This window comes from Cystoisospora suis, assembly GCF_002600585.1.
Source record: "Cystoisospora suis strain Wien I chromosome Unknown contig_629, whole genome shotgun sequence".
Taxonomy (NCBI): Eukaryota; Apicomplexa; class Conoidasida; order Eucoccidiorida; family Sarcocystidae; genus Cystoisospora; species Cystoisospora suis.
In genome coordinates, this window is record NW_027153430.1 from 35,622 (window position 1) to 57,238 (window position 21,617).

General features: G+C 49.5%; 2 protein-coding genes across 2 annotated transcripts; both read right to left on the reverse strand.

The window, feature by feature from the left end:
* Window positions 1-5,050: 5,050 nt before the first annotated feature.
* On the reverse strand, window positions 5,051-7,841 carry CSUI_001555 (leucine rich repeat-containing protein; the record flags this gene model as incomplete). The annotated part of the gene is made up of 6 exons (XM_068061760.1): window positions 7,307-7,841; window positions 6,906-6,954; window positions 6,524-6,630; window positions 5,885-6,090; window positions 5,545-5,740; window positions 5,051-5,126 (listed from the first exon to the last, which is right to left on the reverse strand). Coding segments are annotated over exons 1-6 (810 nt in total), but the record flags the coding sequence as incomplete, so codon positions are not given.
* Window positions 7,842-8,838: 997 nt separating this feature from the next.
* CSUI_001556 (caf1 family ribonuclease) lies at window positions 8,839-21,586 on the reverse strand. Its single transcript, XM_068061761.1, has 11 exons — window positions 19,233-21,586; window positions 18,418-18,534; window positions 17,540-17,797; window positions 16,763-17,042; window positions 15,810-15,983; window positions 15,188-15,318; window positions 13,804-13,987; window positions 12,964-13,449; window positions 11,328-11,573; window positions 10,467-10,718; window positions 8,839-9,596 (listed from the first exon to the last, which is right to left on the reverse strand). The coding sequence occupies exons 1-11, from the start codon at window positions 20,092-20,094 to the stop codon at window positions 9,536-9,538; spliced, it is 3,051 nt and encodes a 1,016-aa protein (XP_067926264.1). The 5' UTR covers window positions 20,095-21,586; the 3' UTR covers window positions 8,839-9,535.
* Window positions 21,587-21,617: the final 31 nt, after the last annotated feature.

A 21,617-nucleotide genomic window follows, 5' to 3' on the forward strand; every position in this document is an offset into this window, starting at 1 on the left:
GAAACACCAGACGGAAGGGCGAAATCAGTTGGTGAGGTCTAGCTTGGATGTGTCGTCTTCCGCACACTGTGGCAATCCTGGCTATCCGGGAACTCCAGTAGCAAAGAGTACTTCCCGGTAGAAACCCCGCTGACGCTACGTTCTCATAACGCGGAGAACTGCAGCACACAACGAACGTCACGACTAGCTGCGCCACCATGGCAGATCTACAGTCCCAACTAGAGCACCTTTGTCCGAAAATCGAGTTCACAAGCATCTTGCTGAAGCTGCACGGTCATGCCCCTTACAAGGAAGTTCAGGCCCGCTCGGAACTCGACTCTTCAAGCAATGAAATGGGACGTCTGCCGTATATTTCAGGCTTGCAGATTCATTGGCCGGGAAAGCCGACACTCCTAGTCCAAGCACTTTCTAAAACGTTCTGCCTTTGCTTACAAACTGAAGCGGAACGCCAACTGTGTACGCAGGACATACGCCCAAAAAATTGCAGCGGGACGGCTACGCTGGGTCCGCTCTTTCTGTCTCGGGTACGAATGGCTATTCGGCTGCAGGGTTCCCTTAACACAATGAGACGGACCTATAAGGGCACTACCACCATCTACCCGGCTGCTTGACGTGGTCGTGCATTTCTCAGCTGAGACCCATATCTGTCTGCTCTTGAAGGATCTTGTACCACGTCGTCTTCGTTCCCGAAGACGCACTTTTTCGACACCGTCAACCTCCAGGGCGCCAGCCCGTCTGAACAGCAGTCCGGACTCTCTGTCTCGTCAGGCTCCCTGACGGCGGCCGCAGGGGACAGCCCCAAAGTATTCTGCACGATAATCGCTTAGAAGAAGTGACCACATCCTTTGCTACGTCCTGCACAAAATGACTACCGCAGCCGTCCTGTGACAGCACCGCCTTAATCCGCTCAATGCAGCTTTGCGCATCCACACGGGCGAACATACAGCGGCTCAGAACCGGGCAGCCAGATCCTTGCCTCGCGGTCACTACGCAGGTAACTAAGCATTTCATCCCGGCGACGAACTGCTGACTACTGAAAAGAACTGCGGCTCTAGAAAGGCGGTGTCGCAGCTGCTGAGCTTGCCCGCTGTCTTCACACTCTCCCTCTTCGCTAACATTCCGGAGGCTCGCTGGGCGCTTGCGCGACGCGTCTCTCTTCACTTCCCTGCCTCGTATTTCTGGCGTCTCAGTACGCGAAGGACATTCAAGCTGCCACTCACCTGGCACCGAGTTCTAGAAGTACGTCTCCGTAGGCAGCTTGCCCTATTCTGTCGCAATGAGTAGCCCGTTCACGTTGCGGTTCTTGTCCGGGCGCAGGCCTACGGTTTTGCGGGGCCCTCAGGCAGACAGCTTTTGGTTGTAACGCTTGTCAGGGCTCCCGTGGCCTGCCTGCGCGGGCCGTACCATCGCCACCGACGACTACGTCTAGAACTGCAGTCGGGGACGAGCCTGTGGACACAGTTTTCTCTTGCTCTTCCCCCTAGACTGTATGTGACACACCGCGTGGTGCTCCCGCCAACTGTATTTGGCCCCTTGTATGCTTTTTTGGCACGGCCGTGTTCGAAGCGCCTGTTTCTTTTTATGTAGATTATCTTGCCAGTCCAGTTTGTCTAACTTCCGTCAACTTTGCCCAGACCGGTAGCGGGAAATCGTTGGTTTGTGATTTAGTGTGTGCAGTTCTAGATTTTTTAAACAACTGTTGGGAAGCTTCGCTACCCTCGGCGGACAGGAGGATGGGAGCTGCGGACACGAAGCAGAGGCAAAAAAGCCAACGCCTCTGCACGCCTCACAGGGCCACTTTTCCCACCCTGCATACAAACCCGTCTGCACTGTTGAGAGATTCACAAGAAGGTGCTCGTGGACGGGCGAGCAGCTGCGGCGAGTTCAGCCCGGAGAGGATTGGTGACAGGACCACTGCCCCATCAGGCTCTTTCTCGCAAGAACACACCGCTGGCTGCGTGACAGCAGACCCCTCGGGCAATAAGGCGGCTGCGTTTTCCGGATCACGGCCGACGAGCTCTGGAGATGAACACCTCGGCGTGGCAAGCAGGGAAGTGTTTCTCGTAACAGACTCAGGGGTGACTCCTGTCAGAATGGAGTCAGTATCCCGCTGGCCATCTTTGGGGGACAACCCTGCAGACTACTGTCAGCACCTTATTGAGGGCTGGGTATGGAAGGTGAAGAGCCGCTCTCTCATTTTATCCGTGGCTGTCACAACTAATGCAAGTGGACTGCCGTGGATAGGTCGGCGTTTAGTCGCCGGTAAGCGGTTTCTCACTTTGGATTTCAAGGCCCGTGAGTTCTTTTTTCGGTGTTACAGGTGCACCCAGAGTCGACGTGCGTCATCATCCTTCGTCTTCGACGACATCACTTCTATTGACGTTTGCAAGTTGCCGTGGGCGAAAGCTTTTGGGTTTGCGGGAATTCAAATCCAAACAAAGAAAGCAACCGCACTGATCTGTGTCCGGACAACTGATGCGTTTCTCACCTGGCTGCATGCCTTTCGCCTGGCGTCCAACAATAGTTTGTTCCTTCCCGTATCAGCCTGTGTTCTTGATGTCGTCGAAAGGAAGAAACTCCAGAGTAGTGTCTTCAAATCTTACACCCCTGCAGCAAAAGCTGACAAGATTCCTGGCTGTTGCCAGGAGCCTCGACGCTTGTTCCGGCTTATAGTTCGGTCTTTGTTCGGATGGAAGGGGAAGAAGCATTCACAGGCGCCACCACTTGACCGGGCTGAAGACATAAAAGCTCAGGCTGAGAATTCAGATCATGATTCAAGGAGACAAGACAGTGATGACACAGCTCCGAACCCCATCAGAGGCGTCGACCTCTCCGCTATCGACCCCAGGGATTCTACGGAAGTACGATCTAAAAGTGCTGGGGACGAGGGCGAAGTTGTGGTCAAAGCTGCTTCTCAGCCTCCGGCGATTGAGCGGCCCGCCTCTCAGAAGGGTCTGGTGGTCTGTAAAGCGCTTCAGAACCGCAGCTGTCGTGGTCGCAAAGGGTCCCCACGACGGCGGGCCTCGGCACCTGAACTCGGGACGTCAGTTAAAGCATCAGATGTCGAAACGTTCATCTATGACGGCAGTGTTCTTTCCGAGTGCGAAGAGAAAGTCCGTCCATATCAGAGAAAACGAGGTGTCTTTCGGACTCGGGGGGTGGATACTGGTTCTGCCGCGCAGCCCAAAGCATGTTTACAGAGGAGGAGTGGGCTTGGGGAAACACGTCCGGAGAGGGTAAAAGGTAATGCCACATCAGAGAAAATTGGTACTGTTGATCGTCGTTTATCAGAGGAAGACAAAAGAAAGAATCACGACAGTCAGCTTGCGGTGTTGCGTCATCGTCTTCCGTATGTGAAAGATGAAGGTGACTATTCGGATGTTTATCTGACACCTGACGATTCCGACACTTTCCGTACAACGGGAGGGTAGACGGAATAGTGGGCGGGCATGTCACACTTTCGGCTTCATTTTGGCGTATCGGCATAGATATGCCTTCACTTGTCGGTTCTCATTCTCAGTGGAGGAGTTCTTCAAGCCGGGTGTCGGGGTTCGTTAGTCCAGACTGGACTATTGCAATTTGTTTTTTAGCCCTAGTCTCTTTACTCTGCTGATCTCTTTAGTGCTTCGACAGGAGTGTCCCAGTATCGCATCGCAACTCCTAGGAGGGGGAAGAGAACGTTACCACGTTGTATTTTCGTCGTGGTACCCCAGCCCACTTTTTTGGCATTGTTCCTGCTGTCAACTGCTTATGTTGTTTGGCATGCTACTGGAGAGTTGTCTATGGTTTTGGCTTGCTCCGGTGGTTAGGGCGTCAGCGCGGGCCTCCGACTGAAATGCTAGATGCTCCAGCGCAGGATAGGCTCGTTGTACGTTGTGCACCTGGGGGCAGTCCCAGCTGTTTCGAATGCAGTGCTGTAGATTATCGCCATTCTGTGTTTCAATCGACGACAGCATGCACACTGTTCCAGCTATCCGCTTCATGCCTGCGGAGTTCGCGAAACCGGTGATTGTCAAGTTTGCTTCAGAAGTACCTCAGGTTTTTTGACTGACTGCTCAAGAGAGAGAAGGAGGGAGAACAGAGAGTGCAACTGGGCACACGTAAAAAACAAAGCAGGTGAACAAGCAAAAGCCTGACAGGCTTCGCCGGCTTGCAGTAGGATGAAACGAAACACTTTGGCTTCTGTCGGCCGGGGCTAGGTTTAGTGGTAGGACTTCTTCGCGCAGTACGGCGCGAAGTGTCCAAGTTTTCTCGGGGTTAAGTAGAGAACGGAACTGGAGCATACTGTTTTTTTTCTTCGGTCTAATTCAGTCGAAGGCGTCCATGTCAATAAATGTCACTAGTGACTCTCCGGAAACAACTGGTTCCCCGTCCAGGCATTGCGACTCGACTTGGTCTTCGGTAGACTTCACTGAAAAAGCAGTCTCATCCGCTGACTCGGCATCCGGCTGTCCATTCCCTGTATCGCTGTGGCTTGTCGCCGTGCTCAAGCGCTCATCAAGACTCTCTGCCTGGCTATCTTCAGTCTGGGCTTGTCCCGTTGAGGGTGTCGCGGTGAGGGGAGTGTAACAAGGAGGGGGGTGTCCTCCGGTGTCCGCGAAGCCCTGAGGCAGTTCAGGCCTATGGTAGCTCTCACGCAGCTCTCTGGCTGTTTCTTCCAGACGTCTTTGGGTTCCAAGGTCTGTCTCCAGCGGCGCCGAGATGAACCTGTATCGCCAGAGGACAACACGTTAAAACCAGCCTCCCAGGTGTGCAGCCACAGTTCACGGAATCTTCTCAAACGCTCACTCATCTTGGAGCAGCATTTTATCGTCATAGGGACTCGTAGTTTTGCCAAAGTGATGCTCGGGCAACGTCCACCTGCAATGTGATCCAGTAACAGTATCTAAAAACGCCGCCGAATCCGGCCAGTGGAGCAGAGGGAGGAGAGAATGCGGGGAGGAAAGGCCGTTCTTCGAGAACAAGGCAAAGCATCGAGTAGAAGGAACTGTCACTGCAACTCGCCTACCTGTTTCGCTCAGCTTCTTCAAACAGTGTGTGAAGGCTCTGGCCAGCACGGTCCTCAGCTCGCATACGTTGGATTTCCCTTCCCTGCTGCTGTGCCTCCTCCACCAGCTTAAGAAAAGCTGCCGGGTTCACACCAGCAAGGAGATTCTGAGAGCCTGATGGAATTCGCCGACTGTTTTTTTCCAGTGCTTGTGCCTGGGCAGCTGCGTGCGTGCTTCAGAAATTCGCCGGGGCCGAAGCCAACATAACTGGCACTGTAGAAAGCCCAGTGGATGTAACGTGGCCTACGGACCTAACGCACTTCGGCAAAAGGCGTGCTTGCTATCGGCTGTAGTCAGGTAGGCGGAGTTGTAAGAATCGGCTGGAGCCATTCCAGAGAATACACCCGGAGTACGGTGAACATGTGCAACTAACAAGGTAGGCTGCCCCAAGTGCCTCACGGTTGGTACAGTCACATCTAGCTACACGCCTGAACCCCGCAGCCCGAAAATGGCGGTGTAATGAAAGCACGTTAGCTTTTTATATCTAAAGCTGCACCTTCTCTGTTCTTTTCAGCAGTTGCCAGCTTTTCTTCGCGGATCTTTTTCAGTTCTCCTCGTTCTGCTTCAATTCCTCCTTGGAAGAAGGCGGTAGCACATCGTCTTTCCTCCTCGAACACAGGGCGATCATCCAGAAAGGCTAAGTTTCTCAACGTCACGATGAGTGTCTTACGGTAGTCAGGGATTTTCCGGACCTAAGGGAGCCACCGCACGGATTCTCAGTTCCACAAAGACTGGGCAGTCAGGCTTTTGCGTAAGTAGACTGTTTGCGAGAGACGGGGCAGCCTGGCACATTCCAGGAGACAGGCTCGATTCTGCTGCAATAAGTGGGGACTTACTACTGGATTCCCTTTGAGGTACAGGACCTTAAGGGCTGGTAGCTCTGTCAGCACCTCGAAAACCAGTGCTGGGTCATCGATGTGATTTCCTGAAAGGTCCAAGACGCTTAAGCATTTTAGACCGACGAGATTGTCGAAATCCCCTCTCCCGTTTCTGCCGATGTAGTTCTTCTCTAGTAGCAGCGTGCTCAAGAGAGTATTTTCTTCTGTTCACAGGAGCGTGGACACGACAACTGCACAGCTAGTCACTGGCTGTATCCCCGCCTCAGTTAAGTCTCCGAGATGCCCTCCGGGCAGGCCGCAGAACCACACCCCTTGACTTGCCTACGCTTGCGCCGCGGCACTCCCTCCCTCCACGGAAGCTGCATTGCCTGTCATGGTCGCGGCAGCCGCAGTTACACGTCGTAATGCTTTTCTCGTGGCGACGAAAACTCGGGTCCCCGAATGCATATTTCTGCCTTGGATAGCAAAGAGAGTGTGAAATATCTCCCAGGCTACTCGGTCAGCTCAGCTGCGCTGTTTTTTCGGTCAGCCCTGTCGTGCAACTTATTCTGAGTAGAGACTGCTCGTACAGACCAAAAGCAGAAATGCTCAAACGAATACTGCCACAAAAGCTGGCCTGGAACTCCTGGCACTGACCGAGGTTTTCAATGCGGTCGATGAGATTACTGGACAAGTTCAAGGTCCGGAGATCTGTCAGTTTTTGCAGGTTCTCTATTTTCCTGATACAGTTTTCCTGAAGGTACCTGCACAGAAAAACGAGACAACCAGGAACTTCACATTTTCTTGCTCTCCGATCTCACAGATCGGTCTCGTACAGCCGGAGGTCACGTGGCAGGGTCGGATTCACTAGCAAGAAAGAAGTCAAAAAAAGAAAGACGGAGGAGAAGTAGTAGACAAGGCGAAGCTCGAAAGAAAGATTTCCAGTCGGAGAGAAAAAGGTTAAGTGCTGATGGTATTTCGCTTTGTCAGTCAATATTTCGGAGGAGCAGGTTCGGATAAGCTCCGGAGCAGGACTTACAGCGAGCGAAGCCGGGTACAAGTATCCAGGCCCTCGATCTTTCCGAAAGCTGAAAACACAGCGGCGCAGCGCCCATCCAACACTGGGGGGCAGGCGGCCCCGAGGAGTGCTGCTCGGGACTTCCTGATTATCGGCCGAAGTTGCTCCTGCATATCCCCGTATAGCCTATGACCAACGTGAGCTTCGACAGAGAACTATGACGCCGAGCGAAGGTACCCGACATCAATAACCCCACTGCGGAGAGAGGAAACTAAAGTCTGCCGTCCAGCTTCCGTGTCGTACAATCATTCTCAAACTGCCTCGGGTGCGTCAGAGAGCTTCGGTGGACTTCGGAGTCTGATGATTGTGGCACGCCGGCGACTCGTGAGGAACTTTTGGACTTGGCGGCTAAAGGTTCTTACCGTTTGTTTCGGCATGCAGAGTCCGAAGACCCGTGAACTCCTCTAAGGCTTCAATCTTTCTGTAACCCTTGAAGTGAAGGAACAAAACATCGTTTAGCTCGGGCGTCGAGTAGTAGTTCCGGTCCTTCCTAAGGATATTCTTTAGCTCCTGCTTGCAAAGAACAGCCCCTGTCGCCATCGTGGTCAGGCGGACAGCTAAACTACCTTAGCAGCAAGGGATTCCGCGTGGCGTTACAGTTTCTCTTTCGCTATGACTCCGAAGCCAGTACTTGGAAACACAGCATACGGCCGCCTTGCAAGTTAGAACTAGACTTCCGGTCCGACGCCCCGTGGTCTTGTCTGCTGTGCGACCAAAGGCAGCGCCCCAAACCCAGGCTCCACTGGCAGGGAACGCCTAAAACGATGCTCTTCAAATAGAAACTTGTGTCGTAAAATTGCCAGCCCCGTTTCGCTTCGTCGCCAATGTGCACCTTTTCGAGCAACGCCTCCCGCGCCAAGCAGAGTCCGCCCGCTTGGCAAGCTAGGCTTAGCAGTTCTACAGAAAACCGCAATTTTACGAAACCCAGATCCCCTTGCCCCCGAGTCTGTCTTTCGCTCGCCTTACTGCCAAAGTTCCATGTGTGAATCAGGTCCTTGGCTGTCATAACGCACCTCAAGATCTGAAGACACTGACACGATAGGAGGGCTCCCTTTCCCCTCTCACCAGCCATATTGAGCGGCGAACGGAAAGACGGGCGAATATGATCACCATGCAGAAGTACGGGCAGTTCGTTTTTCTCTGCGCTTTTCTGGTGGTGACGCTGCATCTCTCCACTTCAGCCTCGGTGCCCGTACTAAGAAGGAAGCGGTGTTTGTGAACTAAGAACACAGGTTTGACTGCCACATGTCCCAGATTGCTCCGTGGAGCCTCTGATATGTTGGTTGTGTTCTTTCTGAGCGAACCACCTCGGGAACTAGCCCAAAACGAATGAGGGCATCGACTTATGACGTTGGCGGAATCCTCACAGATAGCCTGTAGCCCGGGGTGGAGGAGGCGCCAGTATTCACAGTGCTGCACTTCGTCGCAGCATCTGGCATTGCTAGTCGAAACCGGAGAGAATAACGGTTCTTCGCCCGACCTCCCGCTTAGGTGTTGATACGGAGAGACGCTGGCCTATTCTAGGGCAAAGCAAAACTAGTGTGCAACAGCCGGCCAAAGAACTTCTCTGGTTTCGCGTGAGTTGACCCTGCACCAACCCGGCCTTACGAGTCCGCCAGAGGTCAGACTGCCCGACAGATTCATCACGGCGTACAAGAGATTCACACGCAGCGTTGTGGATTTCTGTTAGCTGCCGGCAATGTTGCTCGGTGACAAGCACGTCGTGTTAAGTCAGCTAGCGCTGCACTCCCGAAGACGACCAGCCGTCCGAGGGTGAAGAAACAGGCCTTTCTTCTCTCGTCACAAACAAGAAACATTCCAGCCAGCCTCTTGAAATCCGGTGATTGTCAAGTATGCAAGAGCAAATAATAGGAAGTCATCTACGTCAGTTTACCATTGTACAGAGGGGCTGCTCACAAGGAGCAGCGTCTTGCCAGGTGGTAGTCGGAGCCGCTATCTACTTCTTGGAGTCGCAGCTGGCAGCTCCAACCACACTGTCAGGTCCCTGGGTTCCTGCGATAGCGAGACAGGAAACACGTCTCAGGGAAAAGGACCTTTTCATGATCCTCTGTTCATGCTCTTCGACAGTGCGCATGTACTGTACAGCAGCTGACAAGTGCGGCATGCTGCTGTTATCCCCGCTGCAAGTTCTGAAGTTGCTTCTCCGTTTCAAACGAGATGTGCACCACTTATGGGTAAATAGAGTGTGCTATATTCAGCCTCCAGGAGATAACTTCGGCCCCGATCTTCTGATTGGTCGGCCGAAACTTCTCTCCACACTGCACATCAGTTAGTGGGATTCCTTTTTGTTAACCATCTTGACCGCACGTGTAAGTGTGCTACCGGTGAGTTACGTCTTTTCTCATTTTATCTTTGTCCAAAAAGCGCAGCGGACGATTTTCAACGTCCAGAACGAAGTGAAACTTGGGAACTTGCTCGGGACTGCAATCGAGTAATGTGTTTCTCCATCTTGCTTGCACACTGGCTGGAGCACCGACAAAGGGACCGCACGCGGAACGGCACAGCGTAAACCATTCGTCCTTCTCAGCACCAGGAAGCTACATGAAGAGAAACCTGCTGGTTTCTTTTTTCTACTGCGTGCGCTCCTGTTGTTGCTGCTGGAGAGCTCGGTACTGCTCGTAATTAAGCAATCTGAAGGCCCACGCAAGCACAGGGATGCAGGGGAGGATACGGGTTCACATTCAAAGACACAGTACCTGATTGAAAGGGGGGTGACCCCTTCACATTCAGTGCCTCCCTGTGGCCTTTGAGTCCGAGCCAGTGTTAGGCTCAGAAATTTGTGTACACTGCTATACAATACGGCTATTTCTCAAAATCAAGGAAGCCCTTCAATGAGAAAGTGGTTTTCCCCCCTATCGCAGCACGAGATGCCGAGGATGTCAGGGCCAGTCTCCGAGCCTCCGATACTTTGCGGAGGTCAGGTGAACTTTCTACACAGGACCAACCCAATCCCTTTGATGACTAGTCATCCTTCTGGGTCAAGCGTGCACGTGCGAGCCTTTCCCTGTCTTGCAGTCTCCCAGGATGCTTGTTGCATGGCTGACAAGACCAGCCTCTTTTTCGCATAAGACGCCACACCAGGATGAACCTTTGATCTATAGTTGTCACTGTAACATACTGGCAGTACACTTAGAAGCACTTCGTACATCAGTCGAGGATGATTCCCCTGCTCCCATCAGGAGAAGCAAATAAAAACAATCTCACTGAAAGCTGCCAAAACTCATTTGTTTACATTCGGCCTCTGGCAATCACGCTACCTATGAAGCATCCCTGCAAGGGACGCGCATATACTCTGGGTGGAGTCAGACGACCTCTTAGTTAGTTCACGGTTACCTTTACGTGCACTTGTGAAGCAACCACTTTCTTCTTTGTAGAGCAACACTTGTCTCGCCCATACTCGACTTCCCGAGAATCTAAAGAGGCTCTCTCTGTTCAGTGCATGTTGGGGTCTCTGACGATGCCAGAATTTCAAAGCTACGGAAAACGAAAGAATTATCTTACTCGAACTCAGGGTCTGGTATCATTTCATAGATAGTGAGAATATTTTTCATGTCCTCTTCATCTCGAGCAACAATCCAACACGTCGAGCTATCAACCGGCTGTACGTCCACCCAAACAGGGGACCAGATCTTCATGATCTCCCATTTCTTCCAGTGAGATGGGTAATTTCTCATCAATAGCAATCGTTTCTGCTGCTGAAGTTGTTCGTCCTTTCCGCCTAAGTTTATCGATGCCGGCTGTGTCCTTGAAAGCCTGCAAGGAAAATCCGATCCATTCGTTCATTCACGGAAAAGAAAAACACGCGAGCCGATCGAGCAAATCCCACCGCTTCCGGTCCCCCCCCTATCGCTGTCTCTGGTGCTGTATAGAGGGATGGCATAACGACACGTCGACTTGATGAATACTGTGAGTATTAGTCCTACCAGACTGAGGGTCGACGATTCACTGGTAGCGAATGTTGTGGTCGTATAACGAGGACTCGCTTGAAGAACCTACAGCCTTATCTTTTATCTATCTGACATGCCGTCTATGGCCGCCATACCATCGGAGACAAAGTGGTTGGGTGGCTCAATTCCAATATTTGCGGAGATAGAAAATATACTTGCCGGCTATTGCTAGTAATGCACAGCATACAGAAGAACATAAGAGGACTTTCTTGAGTGACTTGACGATAAGCACACACTCTACTACAGCACTAAGAGAACTAACGTGAATAACCCGCTCCTCATGACAAAACATCCATCCTCCAAAGACGTAGATAGATACATAGTGTATGGGGCCTATCTTTCTCGCAAGTAAAACGCTTGTATGTATTTGGACAGAAAAGACTTGGAGTTACGCCATTTTCTGTTTCTGACTGACCTAATTCTGTTAAGAAAGAGAGGAAGCAAATCAACAATACTTCGGCGCTTTCTCTCCGCATCGACCATGGCCTGCAACTCTCCTGAAATAGAGGATCTCCCTTCGCCATCGCGAGATTGACCTTCTTCTCTCCCCTTCGTTGGTATTTCACCAGCTCTTTTCCTTGACTCTCCTATAGCCAGAGTCGAAGACTGGGACCCCAGCTGCTTTGTACCTCCTACTACATGCCGCGTACTTCCAGCAGGCCTGTACATACAGCAGATAAGTCGTACACGGCTTTGACAAAAGGCCAGAAGGCTTCTCAATCTCCAGAGAAGATTCAACGATAGATATGCGTATGGGTGGGCGAGAGTCAGGCACAGTCTCTGCATGGAGAGACATACGAAGATAGACAAGTTCACAGAGGGAGACAGAGAGAAAAAGAAAGACAAGTTCATAGCGAGAGACAAGGACATGAACAAACGCATAGAGGTAGACAAGGACAAGTGCAGAGAAATACACACAGAGAGTAATGGAAGTGACGGAAACCCCGTTGATGTAAAGGAAGAGTCGGGGTGTACGGAGAGAGCCACACGTCCAAATGGAGGGCGAACGGTTTCTTTTAGTGTCTATCCATAGACATCTGTGCACGCGATACATGTAGGCAAAAACTCATGAAACGCATATCTGTAGAGCTGAAATGCGCAAGTTTATTGCCGCGTATGAGGGACAAGGAGAACTGGTACAGCACGTGGTTCTACAACAGAGGCTAACGACGAGCGCGAGGATCCCCGGTTAGTCGACTTCACTAACTGGGCATAGTTCTACTCTCTAGAAACTAACGAAGCTTTCATCCTAACACACTAACCCTCCCCTCAACGAACGCGTCACCCAAGAAATACCGAAGACGTAGAAGGTGCTCACTTTCACGCGTACACCTATGTAGAGGGAGACATGAATAGCACATAGCGGGTGCATGTGACAACGTTTCGTCTTCTACATCGATGCGGAGAAGCTATCCCGTACACCATTTCTACAAGGGAAACTTTCCTTGCCTATGACAATCGAAATAGCCTGAAGGTGACGACTAGAGCATGCTAACTTTCAGAAATCTATTCATAGAGACGAACACAAGCACTGGATGAATGAAGCGTCCACCTGCAGCGCACTGTTCTCTTCTGTGAGTCACAGCAATACGCTGGAATACGGCATAGAAGGGATCAAAAGGTAGGGTCAAAAAGACAGATAGAGTTCTTTTTGCTTAGGTTCTGAGGATAGACCATACGTGTATGTTGAGACAAACCCGACATGTTTCTGTAATATATATCAAACACACGGTGCTCATATGAGTCAGTCAGACTCTCTATTAGGCATATAACGACTCCAACAAGCAAGAAAAAAAGAAAAACCCTCTCTCAATCTATCCCCTCGCCTTATACAAACAAACTAAAGCCTCGTCTATCGATTTCTGAGGAAGTCTGATAGAATAATAATAACATCTCTAACCCAAGCCTACGAGACGAGCTAAGTCATAGCAACGAACCGTGTCCACTGAAAAAGCCATCCCTTCTTCTTTCTGAGCCTCTCTCACACACAAGGCATCTCTCTCTCTCCCCCCCCCCCCCNNCTCGCACATTCCGGGGCTCTCTCATTTTACCTGAAATACAGGTCTTGCCATCGAAGACCATGGCGTGGCAGTATATGAGCTAATTGAAGGAGAAATACAATGGAGGTCATCATGCTATCGTATCCCGCGTCGTGAGAGTAATCTTCTTCTCCTCCTCCGTCACTTGATAGTCGACCTGTAGACATTCTTGTTGGCGAGCTGTCTGAGTCGCTACCATTTGAGCCACCTTTAGGTCGATCTTCAGGAGCTATACCTTCTGTGTCGGTTTGGGAAGACAATGGAGAGATGTCTTCTACTGCATGAGATGACTGTGAAAGAGAGGTACTGGAACTGCCAGTTCTTCTACAGTCAGAAGAGAGGGAGGAAACAGTCTGCGTGTCTGAAGAGGGGAATGACGACGATGGTGAGGGTGATAAGGAAGAAGAAGAAGAATGCGAACAGTCAGGAGAAAAAGAAGTTGTAGAGGGTGAGACTTCATGACTTGGAGCAACAAGGGGTTGAAGAGATGGAGGAAATCTGCAGGTATACGATAAAAAACTCATTCATACACTCATAAGCGTGATCTCGGAACCTGTCCATGTGAACGAAGATAGATCGCCTATGTGTTGGACACCCAGCCCATGCGCCTCATCATATTCTTACTCTATGCACGCATGCATGCAGGCAACACCCCTGAAGGTACTCCCAAGATAGCAATCAAAATCCAAGACAAACGAATAAACTACGGACAAGAAACGCATCGAATCGAGACTTGTAGACTCTAGTTAAGATGAAAGAAACTCGCACGTATCTCTTCGGTTATCTGTGTATTTCCATACAGTGACACGCAGGAAAAACAACCCTGCCCTCATCTCGTCTTAAGAGACTCACGTCCACTGAGTCCCTGGTAAATGCTCAAGTTGAAACTCAAGAGAAATCGGAGTATCAAGGCCACTTCCTCCTCCGGTACGAGGCAACGAACTTTGCCAAAGCCGTTCCTGTCCGCCGCCTTTTTCTCCCCGATGCTCTTGGAGGGCGAACGCCGATGATAAGGCTCCCATGAAGTTACATAACCCTGGAGAAAAGACATTTACAGGCAAGACGACAGAACATCAAGCCTTCATCTCTGCCCGTCATTGAGAGCTTTATTTGTTTCTGTATTGAAGAGGGGGACGACGAAAGGTTCTTGCTCTCATGCCATCTCAAGGACCTACGCATCCTGACTGCTAGAGCCAGCGCCCAGGGTCTACAAGCAGAGAGTTTTCACGTATACGCAGACGGAAAGAAAGCTGTAGGCATGGTCTTCCCGGCTAGTGCATGTCTGGGTGCGTTGTGTGCAAATACAGCACGAGGAAGATCCCTTCTACTCTAACCTGAATATCCGCAGGCCTCAGTAAGCTTTAGAGAGATGAACTATATACACTCTTTAGTCTTCGTTAAGCAAGAGATGAAAAGTATCCCTTGCTTCGACTCCTTCTACATGCCAGATGCCGTCAACATTATCAATCCGCGTACAAGACTCCCGTCGGTCTTTCAGAGCGGAGGCCTCATTTGTATAGAAGGACAACTGCGGAAGCTCGACGCCCCATTGAAGACTAGACAACACTACGACGCTGGCGTGCCCGGAAGCACGAAGACGGTAGAGGGACCTGTTCCTTTCGTTCGTGGGCGTACCCTCAATCTTTCTTATTCTCCCACACGGACACTCTTCATTCCCATAGAAGTTTTAACTGTCCTTGGAATGAATGTGCTCCCTCCATTCCTATGGTCGTCCCTTGATTTGAAACTTCCGCCACGCAAAAGAGTCGGCAGGCAAACAAGCAAGAGTGTCATTGCGTATACAGGAGCATGCTCACAGTATCTAAATATATATACAGATACACACATTGTATGCGTTCTTCTATATATCTCATATATGTTAATACAGATATGTATGAGTGGGCATGGAATTGTATACATGTTTATGTGCTTAGATAGACAGACATATAGATACAGACATAGATATGTACGGGTGGACATCAGAAGTATATAGATGTCAATAGCTGCAACGAAGCGCTGGGGTGAAGTGCGCGGAGAGAAACCGACGTTTAGTGACCGTTGGACAAGTGAGCTTCACAGAGAGAAGTAGCCAAGAAGACAGCCGATCTTCTTTCTCAAGACCTTTCTCTTTCCTCCGTGGCACAGATGATGAACGAGTACTGCGCGTGAAGGAGACAGCAGAGACAGTCAGAAGGAAAGAAAGAAACTCGAGACGTCTCTGTCTGTTTCTATTTACCTTTGAGAGTTCCAGGAGGCTGAAATGAAGCGAGGACGTCATGAGATTCTGCTATGAGTTTTGTATCAAAAGTAAAAGGAAAGATTTCTATCCAGTTCTTCTTGAAATCTGCAACGGATTTCGGTAGATCTCTGAAGAAAAATAGAGAAGCAAATCCCATGAAGGAGATGAAAGGCAAGCTGTACATGGAGAAAAGAAGGGACGCACCAAAAGGCAACCGGGCCTTGCTTTGTTCTGTATATACACCGCAGTCAACTAACACACAGGCGAAAAGACAGATGGCAGGCATTCTTCACCCATTAAGCATGTATCACAGCAACAGCTCTACACCCGACGGAAAGACAGGGGGAAGTCGAGTCCACACATGCATACTCCTACATAGTACAGGTGATGCATACATACTCATACGTAGTACGTGCATACATACGTACGCCTACGTGTGAGAGGGCTTGTTGTGAGCGGTAAGCACCCGCACACCCGCGTCGAGCGAAGATGCTTGTGAGTAGGAGAGCTCGGTAACACGCAGAAGGCTGTAGTTGCATTTATAAGATGTATTAAAGGAGCCCCTAGGCAGGATAGACCTATAGGGGTTTGAGTAAAGGTATTCTCCCATGCTCCTTACCCATACAGAGTTTGAAAGATATGAAGGAAATCATAGAAGCAGTTGTGGCCAATAACAACAAGCTTCTTCTCTGCAATATCATCTAGAAGCTGCCGTACACCACGTAGCTCATCGACTCGTTGCATCTCCTCTCTCAATCTTCGAATCTGTTCTTCATACACTTCTTCTTCTGATCTTTTGTCACAGCCAGAACGACAGAGCAATCATACAAATACAGAGAGAGAAAGAAACGAAACCAGTCTAAGACACTTCTTATCCCTATTTAGGATTCGTCACTTATAGAAGCAACAGATGAATGTGCGTGAGACATACATATGTGTGGGTAGGTACACCTTTCTATACATACATATATATGAATACAGTATAGATACAAGAACAACTCTAGGGCTGCAAGCGCGTGAGGAGATACCGAAGTTGCATGCACTTATGATTCAATTCTTGAGAGCATCTCCGGCTTCCTGCTGTTTCACCCTCTCCGCAGTCCTTGACGAAGGACACCTCATAAGAAGAGCGGATTCCCGGAGTCTTCTTCTCTCCAGCTGACGCGGTTCAGTCGTATGAGAGAAACTCAATGAAAAAGCGATATCCATGTGAAGATAGAAGTGTACAGCGCTTGCTTGCGCACACAATTAATGTATACACATAGAAGTTACACATACGTCTACACGCATTCATGTATGCCGTGTACGGAAGATATGTAGATACTTTAAGAGAGCACATGAGTCTCAAGAGTAACGGATGTACCTGCGATAGGCCCTTAGAAAGAAGCCACTTAACCTCTGTGTCTATCTACGTCTCTTTTGCTCCTTCTTTCGATGGCTTGAAGCAAATATATAGGGGATCTGTATCTACAACTTTACTTGTCTGAACACGAGGGCTCGCATGCACCCATGTCGAAATGATTTTTCATTTCTCTAGACGGAGAGAGAGAAAGAAAACGCCAGATACCTTACTGATAGACTGCGAGGACGCGGGTGTCTCCGACTTTGACGGAATGAGAGAAGAGAGTCGGAAATTCTGAAGCTATAAGAGAATGAAGAAGAAGTCTTTGTAAAGGACTGTCGATAGGAAGCTGAAGAGGTTCCTTTGTGTCAAGTGCTAGCCAACTTCGAATCGATGCACGTACCACATCAGCTAGTTCTCGATCTTCAGGAGAAGTTGAAAACTCGACAGGCACCGGGTTCTTAGAAGAAGAAGACGAAGCTGAGGATGACGGGAGATCTCCATCACCACCTGTACGTACACCGGAAGTTGTGAGGGGAGAAAGCGGAGGAGAAAAAGTGTGTTGCCGAAGATGGGAAAGAAGAAAGAGAAAAAAAGACGTCTCTGCAAGTAGTGCAGGATGTACACCTGTAAACACTTGGGCTTAGAACGACGCACCCTACTATCTTATCGCCAGGTACATACGAATCTGTACTCATGCCTAAGCACGTGCGCGCACACACATAGATACATGTAGACATATGTATGCATGTGCATATACATGTCTCCATACATATACATATATACGTGTCCGTCTATATATATAGGTATACGCGCTACGTACCGAGGTTTACTTCCTGCGAAGTCTACCTTGACTTGATGATATGCACAAACAGACATATGCATACATAAGTGGATGTAGATAGGCTTGTACACCACGTGAATATTCTCGGATCAGGCGAGACACGAATGAATTCAGAGCAAAAGAAGGAGATAAAGTTTGTCATGCCGTGCACCTGCCGACCTACCTCGACTAGCAGATGACTGCTTGGCACGTACACACAATTGAGCTAAGTCATCTATACGGGCTTGTAACTGATTTTTTTTCTCCTTCTCTTCTTGGGCCCGTGTATGAGGAACACCTTCCTCTATCCATGCATTGAAGTCAAATCCGTTCTCTCTAAGAAAGGATAAAGTAGCCGTTGAAGAATTGAATACTCGGGACTCTCTCGGAAACATATAGACACTTGCAGGCGTCAGAATCCATCGATGTGGCTCAGAAGCACCTGTACAGAGAAAGAGGTGGAGAGCCCGTACGATGTATAGAGTCGTAAGGACAGAAAGAAGGTATCCCGCGCCCTTCGCAACTGAAGTGTCGGCCACGTCCTCGGCGATAGATAGATAGATAGATGAAAGATAGACGGAAATCAAGCGAGGAGCAATCATACGGTAGAAACTGTGTGGCCCCCTGTTTGAGACCTACGTCACGTACATAGTCTAGCTTAGGTATGCATTCATCTACCCCACAAAGGGTACATTTGAGAGAGAGACGGGCCAGGTCACGGATCTTCCAGGAAAGAACGACGATGGAAACCAGAGAAGAAATAGATGTGTTCTTATTCTAACCCTCTTGGTCTTCTAAGGCAAAGGCAGTTCTACTATTGAATGAGGAAAGCAAGCTCTGCGAAAGAAGTTCCAGCGAAGGAGAGAGAAGGTGTGGTGTGTACGGTAAGAGTGTTCGCATGATTCGCAAGAACTAGCAGTGTACAGAGGACAATACACGAGTCTCCATTCACCTAGATTTAGCCGCCAGTGCTTGACAGTCGTCAAACTCTCTGCTTCTCATGTCTAAGGAGCGTGAATGTGCAGAGGTAAACTTGTAGATGGAGAGGTGATGTCTCCTTACTGGCACGCCGAGCAGCACATAGGCCTAATTGAACAGGAATGAAGCTTCGAGCTCCATCACAGTGAGCCTCATAGCATCGATCAACTCCCACAAACTTCTCATTACGCATGTGAAGACCTGCACAAGTGAAGAAGCAAAAACGCATCTACAGATACAGCAAACTCGCGAAACGCAGGCGACACCATTTACATGAATATATACACGTGGACCTAGACATACACAGACTGACAATAGCAAACTACATATAGACACATACCCAGACAGGGCATGCACATGACTGGATATACGTAGAGATGCTGTATGTATGTTTCGAAAGGCGGCTAGAGAGGTGGACTTGTTTCTTTTCAGCTTTGTATCAAGGACACCGGAGCGCCCAAGTCCACAAGAAGATTCACTCCAACTGAAAAGTAAGAAACTTCTACACGCGGACATCCCTTGCAAATTATCGCCTAGCTCGCGGAAGAGATCTGTACAAGACAGAAAAAGCTGTATATATATACGTATTCAATGAATTCCGAATCTCTCTTAGAGATGTTTAATACGTCAAGACACCTTCCCGCTCTCTCCCTTTCTCTACAAGAAAAAGCGACGGGCAGCGTTCTCAAACAAAGACAGGGGGCTATTGTTGTGGCAGACAACAACAGGGCGGGTAGGAGACCGTTGCGGCCCCCGGCCAAGAGATGTTTGAAGAGACGACAAGCTACGAAGAGCCAAGACTGTGTAGAAGACAGAGACGGAGAACAGAGACGAAAACTGAGATGAAAAAAGCCGCTTATCTTTCTTTTCTTCTTCCGAGTGTATAGACAAACACTCACCAGTTAGTTCAACGTCTAACGCGACAAATTCAGCTTGTCTCAAAGCCTGCCGTAGAGCTTCTGCATGAGGTTTCCAGACTCTCAACGTCGTCGCGTTCTTTTTCAAGCATCCTCTTTCTTCCTCATCGAGACTAGAGAGATGTCGACTATTTTCTTCTCTTTTAGATGAAGGTAATGTAGAAAAAAGACGATGTGAAGTAGAAGAGGAAAAAAGATGGTGTCTTGAAACCTCGGCTGCTGTCCAGCCACTCCTCCTACTCCTATGGCTGCATTGGCTTTCGAGTGTACGTACACCTAGAGGACCATCACCATCTGCGGCGCGAGCCCTTCCACGCCATTTCCGGATACGTGTACCATCAACTCTTGCATGCAAATAAGGTGATATCGCTTTTCTTTCTTGGTGAGAAAAGGAATGTATGCTTTGACTTCGACTTCTCTGTCTCCCTCCCTCTCCTTGTTCTCCACCCTCTCTTCTTTGCGAGTAGTCTGCTGTTACATCTGTCGATACTTTTTCCTTCTTCGAAAGCACAGTCCTCCCTGAGAAGCACCGAGATAAGAATGAAGATGGTGCGTCAGAGAACAGAACCGACCTTTTTGTCTCTTGTTTTCTTCTTGCCCTCGAATGTGCAGTTCCATCAGGAGAAGAAGTTCTGTTACTACACCCACTACAGTGTGTATGACTCAAGCTCGACTTGTTAAGTGTATGGACAGCAGAACGAGGGCAGTTAGATGTACTGGTAGCACGAAAAACGAAGAGACAGGAAGAAGTACAGGAAGATGAAGGAGGTGGGAAAGGACGAGGAGACGCAGGCGGAAGAAGAGGTAGAAGAGAACGTGAGGTTCCTGAGATGGCGACAGCCATCTTCGTTATCTTTTGAGTGGAGAGAACAAGAGAGACAGACTAGAAAGTAAAGGGGAGACTAATGATCGAGAGAAAAAGGAGATGGAGGAAAGAAGATAAAGACGAAGATGACGGAGAGAAAGAAAGGAGAAAAGGAACGACGAGGAAATGGCGGGACTGGCAGCGCCGTTGAAAGAACCCGACCTTTTTAGCCGTTTCAGTAGGAAACACTTGGAAACATTCTTACTTTATCATCTCTCTCGTACCTACAAGGAACGAAAGGCGGCGCGGGCGGAGTGTAGCTAAGATAAAGCGCCCTCATGATATCTCCCCACTTTACAAAAGAGCAGCACTCAGGATACATGTAGCTCGGACACTGTCAGATCGATAGGCATCTTGCTGTGTGTGAAAGAAGGAAGAATTCTCCAGAGAAGGTCTATCACACAGGAGTACGTTCAGCATGACGAGGAAGGAGACCGAGAGACAAACGAGAAAATTCGAGCAGCTCGACTGGTGTATGTGTTTGCGAGAGAAGACCAACGAAGGTATCGAGAGAAAGAGAGAAGACGGAGGACGTCCTCTCTCTTCGCGAGTAGTTGGTTACCATGTATCTCTACACCGAGAGGAAAAGACAGATAGAAAGCTATTCCTATACCCTCTCACAGTTAGCTGATGTGGTATTCCCCTTCAGTCACTTGCATAGACAGTGATGCGCACAGAGGGTAAGCATAGATGACTCCACACAGGTATCTGAAGTCCTTAGTGAGGATAGACGCGTACTGTAGTGAAGCTGGAGTAGTTTCTCAAGAGTTCAACGTTTTGTGGCGCGGATACCTCAAGTCTGAAGACAGCAAGGGCATGAGAGGAGACAGATCGTGAGGCTGCTGACCTGACTGCACCTGAAGAAAGCGGGAAGAAACGAAGTGAGAAAAGACCACTCTCGTCATACTTATTCATTTACACGCATACACACGTGGGCAGATAGATACATACGAATCCCTACAAACACATACAGACGTGTCTCCCAGCTAGCAGACTGGACGGGAGGGCAGGAGGTGATGCAGCAGAAGGGGAGTAGACCGTCCGAAGTTAAATTTAAGCTTGTTTACACCTGATCACGAACGGTGTTTACTAGCTTGCGTCAGAGAGGATGAAGGCTCGTGTAGAGAATAGAAGAAGAATGGTGAGTGAGAAACGAACGGACAGATAAGAATTCGTCGAGCCTGTCATCTGAAAAGATCAACAGCATAGCATACTGACCATCTTCGCTGTTGTCGATGATGATTCCCCGAATCGATGCTGGCGCTCGCTAACTCAGTAGAAACGAAGGGAGGACGGTTGGAGATAGATGGGTGTGCTAACCTCTCTCTCCTCTCTGGCCTCCGCAAAAGAAAGCCGCGACAAGCAATTCTTTCCCCGTCTTCCTGTAGAGGACGAAACAGGTGAGCCGGTTCTTTGTTTCATCGATGTTCTTGAACATAATTCGCACCAGCAGCAGCATGCACGATTTTCCTTTGCATGCTCCGTTGCTCTTAACAGTTTTC